This window comes from Homarus americanus, unplaced genomic scaffold, assembly GCF_018991925.1.
Source record: "Homarus americanus isolate GMGI-L3 unplaced genomic scaffold, GMGI_Hamer_2.0 scaffold13550, whole genome shotgun sequence".
Classification (NCBI taxonomy): Eukaryota; Metazoa; Arthropoda; class Malacostraca; order Decapoda; family Nephropidae; genus Homarus; species Homarus americanus.
Window position 1 is genome coordinate 172501 of NW_024744241.1, and position 8416 is coordinate 180916.

General features: G+C 46.7%; 1 protein-coding gene across 2 annotated transcripts in view; it reads left to right on the forward strand.

Moving 5' to 3' along the window:
* The window catches only part of LOC121877659 (putative mediator of RNA polymerase II transcription subunit 26), a 98202-nt gene extending 90031 nt beyond the window's left edge, over nucleotides 1-8171 (forward strand). The window contains exon 2 of one of the 2 annotated variants that reach the window (XR_006091036.1): nucleotides 6246-6383. Coding sequence is in view for 1 of the 2 variants with exons in the window: in XM_042383476.1 (XP_042239410.1) it covers nucleotides 6246-7783 (1538 nt within the window). In the remaining variant the exon portion in view is untranslated. Of the gene's footprint in view, nucleotides 1-6245 lie in introns of both variants that reach the window. The other variant, XM_042383476.1, reaches the window with a different exon arrangement.
* Nucleotides 8172-8416: the final 245 nt, after the last annotated feature.

The following is an 8416-nucleotide window of genomic DNA, read 5'->3' on the forward strand; positions in this document are numbered from 1 at the left end:
GTGTGATGTGTGTGCGTTTGGTTGGTTTAATTAACTGTTGAGTGTACTGTATGTTTCTCGAGTTAGTATTTGGGTGTGTTTGAGTGAGGACGTGAGTGTGGTTGATGGTTTTGGCATAGAAGGGTGAGTGTGTCTATAGTTCAGTGTAAGCGCGCGTGATCTGAGAATATGCTTGAGTGCACCTGTCAGGGGGTACAGTATGAGGCAGAGGGAGTGTTTTGAGTGCGTGTCAGCGCCAAGAATTTTAAGAAAAAATAAGTATTATACAATGCCGGAATACTACACAAAAATATACTTTGTTTATTTAAATAAAAACACAGGTCAGTATTACATGTATTACATTAATAGTTCAGTATGTTCATGCAGACAAAAATAAATAAATATATATATACGTATACACGTAATTGATGATAATACATAAACGTATATGATTTGTTTTTATATTAATACAAGTAGAGTAATACAGAAATGTGTAGTTTCTTAACTTACAAAAAACAATCATTGCGTTGCTAAGCAGTCGGGTGAATTACATTAAGATGACACAGCCGAGTGTTCGCATGTACTGTACTTCTGTAAGTGGCTGTGATTTCAGTAACTAGTTCCTAATACGGTACAACAAGGTTAGGCTAGTCGGGTATGTTGTATTTAGGTCATGTTTCTATTTCTAAAAGTATCTCAAATATATCGTTACCTCACGAGGCTTGATATTCAGTTTCTCAAAGGACACGCTGGATAAGAGAATATTGAACCATATTGCAAAAGAAGATAAGATATATACTGTATTGAGAATCACGTCGGAGAGATTGTACAGTAAAAGTCATGGTCATTCTTGGGGGCCGTGTCTGGATTCCGAGAGACGGTGCTCAAGGGGAAGCAACACTCCCTAAACTGAGTATAGTGTCAAGGCTGAGAGTGTCACAATATGGGGCGGCGTCTGTAAGAATCTGGTACACTCGTCTCTTTCTATCTCTCCTGATGCCTTCTTGTATCCAGCGTTCCTAGTAACACCGATGGGGGATAATCTCCACGTAACAGGTGTAGAAGGGGATGGTGTCTCCCCTACAGTCTACAGGAGATAAAAATTGAGCCATAAAAATCAATGAGGGGGGGGGGTCGTTTTTTGTGGGGTGCGGGTCATGTGGTACGTCTTGGGACTAGCTTCTCAAGGCATTCTCGACCGTCACCCTACGCGATACATGAACCACAATGGCCGTTACGTGCGAATAGGTGGGCCGCAAGGGTTCGCCCACTTGCTCCAGGGACCAACCCAGCCTAAAAATAACCTTCCTCGGTTGGGTTACTCAGCATCGCCACCAGCAGCAGCAGCAGCAGCTATAGACGCCGCCGCCCTCCTGTACGATAAAACTTCCCCGCAGTGGTGGCATCGCGCTCGAGACGTTGTTACGTCATCATCCCCATTGCCCTCGCGTTTTCACAACTTTTCGTTCAACACACCCTTACGTAGCAGCAACCTGCATATCCATCACCCTCTCTTCACTACGGAATACTGTGCGTAAAATCAGAGCACAGTATCACACTCTCCGTCAGTATGGCACACCGGCAGTGCAGTGTCTTTAACACATGCCCAGTAAGGTTGTTTCATAAGTGGGTTCTCGACTAACCTCATTTGAGTTTTGGACACGTGAGCCTTGCTGCACGTGTCTCCCTGTCCTCCTCCAAACATGCATCGCTAACGGTCTTGCAGAAGGAGGGAGCGTCAGCTACACTTATGTAACTCAAATAGGCTAAGGAGAGGGATGGTAAGGGGAATAAAACATTTGTGGTGTCATAACGGTGTGTGTCTTGTTGGTAGAGGGTCGCCTTAAAACAGGAAATAGATAAATAACGTAAAAGGAAGGAGTTTGGGGGTTTGAAATAGGAGAGTTACACGGCCCGAGATATGCTGAGGTACAAGCAGGCGTGTGTACGATAAGACCAAGTTTACGTCAAAAAGGAATATTGGAGGACGTTATCTCTCACTCTCTCGCCATCTTTATCTCATTAGCAACACTTAATTCTGAGAATTTACCGAGAGACGAAGGTAAAGTAACACATGAGATAAGTAGTCAAGTCCAGGGAGGGTCCACACTAACCTGTACTCAGATAGGTTAAGTAACCAGGAAGCACTTGGGTGTGTGTGTTGTATTACATCACTGGTTAGTTTTGTGGGTTTAATCAGTCTCCTCCCTGGCACAAGATGAAGCTTCCTAAATGTTTACTACTAGCCTATTTAGGACGGAAAACCCTTCTTCCTCCCCCACCCCCTCCCCTTACGGGTGTCTCTTGATCTACAAGGCTAGGCGGAGGAGTATACTCTCCCCCCCTCCTCTTCCTCCCTACTACCTCCCACCCCTCCCAAATCCCCCACACTCGTGCTTGCAAGGCCCAGGCCGGGGTCGCTATGGGGCGACGCGGTTACATGAGTGTTCAGTTCGGAGTTGGGACCAGTTATGTAAGGTGAGGATGCTGAAGCCGCGTCCGATTCCCTCACCCCTGGCCAATCTTGGCTTCCATCTGTTATTACTGGGTTGGGTTTCAAGGCGAGGAGAAGGGAGGCAGGGGGTACTACTACAGTTGCAAGGTTGTTGCAGAACTGATAATTTGACGTAACCGCTCGGGCACAGTAAACGACTTAAAACTTGTTTATAGATAGTCAGGGGTCAAGTTGATTGTGATAAAGTTTAAGATTAGGTATTTGGTCGTATTAAAGTAAAGTGTTATTAATGGTGAAACTTTTCATGCTTGGAAGTCCGCAGTTGCCTGGCGTATGAACCCAAGTTTGTTCTACTTATGAATGTCCTTCAACACCCATCCCATTTCCTCCCACACACACATATTCTTTCTTCTTGTAATCCTTCCTTTGTCTAATCACTCTTTTTATCTCATCTCCTTTGTTTTTTACCTCATCATCTTAATTCATACGCGTCAACTCCTCTAAATTTTGTTCGATAGTCCTACCTCAACCGCGACCCTGTTGATTACGCTCAGCTGTCACGTGACTGGTGCCTCTAATACAAATAATTTCTAAATAACATTTGTATATCTACGTAAGGAGGAGGAAGGGCGGTTTGTCTTGTTGTTGAATGATGTTGACCTGATTAGATGGGTCACGTGAGCTAGCTAGCCACCCACTCACCTACAAGCTGGCTCTCTCTTACTTCCCCCAGCCACCCGTCACCATAGCAACCTCTCACACGCTCCTCAGAATAACTACGCTCGACAAGTTGGCGTCTTTAATACAACACCATTAGAGGTTAACACGTAGTTAAAATACTTTTCATTTTTAAGTGAATGGGAGATATACTGTATATCATCGTGGTGGTTGCATAGTAATGATATATAATTTAAAGGAACGGAAGTACTATAATGTCATTGGAAATCATTAAGGAGTGAATAAATTCGTGGATCTTAAATAACATCTGTGGAGGGGATTTCAGCGTCGTCGAGGCCATGGCCGCGCACACGCCCTCGGACAGTCACGTTGCGTCACCCGCCGCTCGCTATTTTCTACAACGCATCGTCCTGATTCGTTTTGCTTCGCTGGCGGGCATTTCAACTTCTGTTTCACCCTCCGATCGTTTTATTTCTCTTCTTTCGTAATATCCACGTGCGAGATCATACCCTCAGTCACCGTGTAAGCATACATAGTAGAGTTCAAACATTAAGGGTCGACTCTACGCCCTATTTTATATTGGCATCACACCAAAATTCCGCAGTTGAGGACAGCTAAACGGTGGTGGTGGTGGTGGTGCAGCTCTCCGTTGGTGGTTGTAAGTACACGAGCGGTCCAATAGTCGCCGCGGACGCCACGGGAAGGAAGCACTTGTACTCTGCCTGTACCCGGAGTCCACACCCACCCCCCACCCCTGTAGTATATCACGACCAATTCGCAAGTTACGTCTCACTGAAAACCGACAACGTAAGTAAATTAAATTGGATTGTGTCGGCTCGTGCCAGTTTGGAAAGGAGAAAAAATATCGCAGGTTATTTTTCTTGAGTTCTTCATTGATTCTGTTATTGAAAACAAGTGTGAAGTGCTGTGTTATTGCGTGAAATTTGACAGGATAACATTTTTTTTGTGAATACTACCTGAGTTTATAGTTGTAACCATAGTCCCGTGTCGAAACAGCGCCTCCGATTGACTGGCCGTGGTGCAGGCGTGAGCCCTTGGCGTAGCAACATCAATCCTTATCTTCCTATTTAACCCCATTTTTATCGCCATCTGCTCTTTATCATATCACGTTCTATACCATCCAAGGATAGACCAAAAGCAGGCCATGGGATGCAGACTAAAAATACACCCGTGCCATTGCAAGCAAAAAAAAAGTGGACTCAAATCGTACCCAAACACATAAGAGGGCTGGGAGTTCAGGTGAGCTGGCGCGTCTCTCGCAGGCATTCGGACACACATTCGTACCCTAGCGTGGGGGAGGGGGGATGGCTGGAGGGTGTGGGTGTGCGTGGTGGTGTGTGTGTGTGTGTGTGTACGGGCTTACGTCATACTCCGGGAGACACTGGGTGTTTTTAAGGGTGTTCCCAAAAAATCTCCTCCCTGAAGACTTTACTGTAGCATCCATGTAGACCACAATAAGGTTGAATTCCTTTGTGTTTGAGATTTGTACTCTCACTCCTCCACCTCCCCCCACTTCCCTCTCGCCTCCTACCACCACAATCACCCTCTCTCGCACCACCCCACCCCCCCCTTCCCCAAGCAACACAGCCTAGCAATAGCGCGCTTGTGTGCTTGCTCAGGCATATTACTGATCTACCTCACTGCTTTCATCCTTTATATCCGTTGACGCATGCCGTTGGAGAATGTATAGATTGCTTGCAGGCATTTTGTGGGTTTTGGTTAGTAATTTGAGGGATGGCGGGACGCGATTGCTTTGCGAGACCATAGTAGAAGAACCACCACTGGCAGGAGGTAGTAATAGTATCAACAGACAGCAGGAATGCCACAAGCTGTCAGTATTAATTACAGTACGGTGCAAACACAACAGTTGATTCACCTACACCACCACCATGAACCTGCAGTAACTACAATGCACCACGATTTTTGCAGCTACAATACGTTATAACAGTAGTAGCAACAAGCACCAGTTTGCAGTAACAACTTCCACCAGTGATAACAACAGCAATGCAGTACGATGCAGCAGGAGGAGGAGAACGCACCCACTAAGGGCCTCTGGGGTCGGTGGCCGCGGACTCATGTATTCTAGTGGCCCCGCCGCACCACCACACCGGAAGACCAGTACGCCGAACCAACCCCCAGTCTTTTTCGTTCTTTTGCCTTGCATTTTCACACAGGTTTTGTATGGAATATCAATGTCACACCCACAGAGGAAGAGTCTGGGTAGTTGGAGCGTCGTTGCCTGGGTGATTTTGGTTGTTGGTCAGTGAGGTTGACGTGAAGGTCATTGAGTGTGGCGAGTCAGTTAGTCCAGTACGAGACGTTAGGCTTGGGTTAACCTTGTTGTTGGTGCCTGGCGTATGTATGCGGCGTAACTTGTTGATAATGGTGATGATGGCGGCGATATTTTTCCTTTTTTGAAGCGCCTATGCTGGTTAAACTACTGTGTTTATTTTGTATGTTGTTAGTTTTTGAAGGGAGACAGATTACTAGACACTGAAGCTAGGCGAAATCTTTTGTTGTTGCTGCCTGATGTTCAGCGTAACTTGTTGACGGTGCCGCTGGGATTCCAACAGCTTCTTTAACTTCTTGTATTGATGTCAGTCCAGTCTGTAAGTCTATGAGTGACAAGACAAAATAGGAATAGAAGGAACTAACTTATTCAGACCTTGTACAGGATCCCTGGGGCAGTGTTGCTGCTGACTGGCTGGTCTCTTGTGAGCTTCCCAGCGATTGTTAGAACTGGTTGTTAGACAGACATGTTAGTTCGTGTTTTTGAGGATTGTGAATTGTTTAGATCACCATGTTTTATTAATTTATATGAAGTATGCATTATGTAATTGAATATGACACATTTACACAGGTGAGAATACGGCAGTAAAGGAACCACAAGCTGGCCTTGGGAATTTTACTCCTGGCGCCGTTTCGACCCATAGAATTAAATGCCTAACGTCGGCTTCTGTTTCCTTTACTACCATATTGCCATATAATATATATCATTCTTATTGCTGTACATTATTATTCGTTCGATTTTATATATCTGTACATATGTTCACCATGTATCAATATGAATGGTTCATCAGTATACTAACGTGCATCTCTCTGTCTTCCCCAGATGTTCTTCAACACCACATTATGGTTGCTGAGACTGTAAAGTCCTACCCGGTGAACTACCCGGCACTCATCCCGCTCACGCCCTCAGTGCCCGGCCTGGGAAGCTACAACCCCTGTTCTCCCTCTCTCCTCCATCCCAACTACCAGGCTCACATGATGGACCAGAAGCCGCCCCAGCAGCAACAACAACAGCAAGGTCAAGGCCCTCAGATGGGCGGGCCACATAGCGGCCAGGAGACCCCGGTTGGGCTGGGTGCTTCTGGCCCCAACGTCCCCTCGTCTTTGGACTTGGCTGCGCAGCTGCGCAAGAAGGAGATCTTCTCTCAAAGGAAACAGCGAGAGTTTATCCCTGATAGCAAGAAGGACGACTCCTACTGGGACAGACGCCGCCGCAACAACGAGGCGGCTAAGAGGTCCCGCGAGAAGAGGCGCTTTAATGACATGATCCTCGAGCAGCGAGTGATCGAGCTGTCCAAGGAGAACCACATCCTCAAGGCACAGCTCACGGCCATCAAGGACAAGTACGGCATCCAGGGGGAGAACCTTATCAACCCCGACCAGGTCATGGCTAACATGCCTCAGTCTGAGCAGATTCTCGCCATCACCAAGCGCACCAAGTTCTCCCAAGCACTGATAACCCTCAACAGCTCACCGTCCGTCACGTCACTACTCAGCCCTGGAGACCCCTGTGACACAAACCCCTCCACACCCAGCTACCACGGCCAGCAGGAACCTGAGTCCCCTCCCCCACACTATTCCCACTATCCCTCATCCTCTGGCCAGATGGACGACCAGGACAGCGTATATGATGTCCCCTCCCAACAGTACGGTCCCTCCACCAACAGTAATTCCTTCTACGGGTCATCTGTCCTCAACCTATCCCGTACCTCTCACTCCCCTCCCTCTCCAACCCCCTCTCACATGGAGTACTCTCCCAGTGACCCCGAGCTGTGCCGACGGTCCCCTGAAGTAGGCATGTCCCTCCCACACAAGCTGAGGCACAAGAGTCACCTCGGGGACAAGGACGCCGCCGCCCATTCCCTCCTCGCCCTCCAGGCCATCAAATCTGAGCCTGAACACCACCAGGAGGCCGCTGAAGACTCTGTCGGGTCTTCGGACGAGCGGGACTCTGCCATCGGCTACTCCTCCTCCTCCTCTTGCTCCGAGTACAACCGGGCGTCCGACAACAACTCCTCCTCTCCCACCGCCTGCTCCATGGTCGACAGCAGCCAACAGCCGGTCAACATGACCCACTTTCACCAGCAACAACTCTACCACCAACAACAGCATCAACATCATCAACAACAACAACAACAACAACAACAACACCACCAACAACAACAACACCAACAACAGCAGCAGCAGCAGCAACAACAACAACAACAACAGCAACAGCAGGAGGAAGGAGAGCAGGTACTGGAGTACGAGAACACCCACCTCAGATCGGAACTGGAGCGGCTAGCGACGGAAGTAGCCACCTTGAAGTACATGTTGGTGCGCAGACCGCGTTCCGAGGGAGATTCAGATGGCTCTCGCTAATCCGTGTGTGTCCGTTAAACGTGTGTGTCGTGAGCATGGCTGTGACATGGGCTCGTATACACTGTTGGGTGTACGTGTCCGTGTGTGCCTGTGATGAGGGGTGGAGGGGGCCGGAAGTGTGATATTCACACGTTTCAGGCCCCCATGAACTAATACCCCCACTGACAAAAACAGACAGAAAGAATCTTGGTGCACTATTTTCTGTCACAGCGGAAGGTGCCGTCTTCTCCCGCGCTCCCTCTCTTTATACTTTATTCTGACTAATGTTAATTATTCATAATAATATTATTGTACACTTTTAAGAAGATTATACAATGTATTTTCTCTTAAACTATACAGAATGTATATAAGTGCCATTAGATAATATATGTTTTGTGATCCTGATAGACTCCTGTGTTTATATCCTCCCACACCAGCAAAAATTTACCCGTACAAGAAAGTTAACTATGAGAAAAAAAAAATGGTTTAATAACTAAAATAACTGAATTGAACAAAATAAATAGGTAGAAATAAAATAAATAGAACTGATTATAAATATTAAAAAGTAAATAACAAAATACGATGAATAATTAATTGAAACGAATAGAAAATATAAATAACTAGAATGGAACAAAATTAAAGTCATTAAAATAA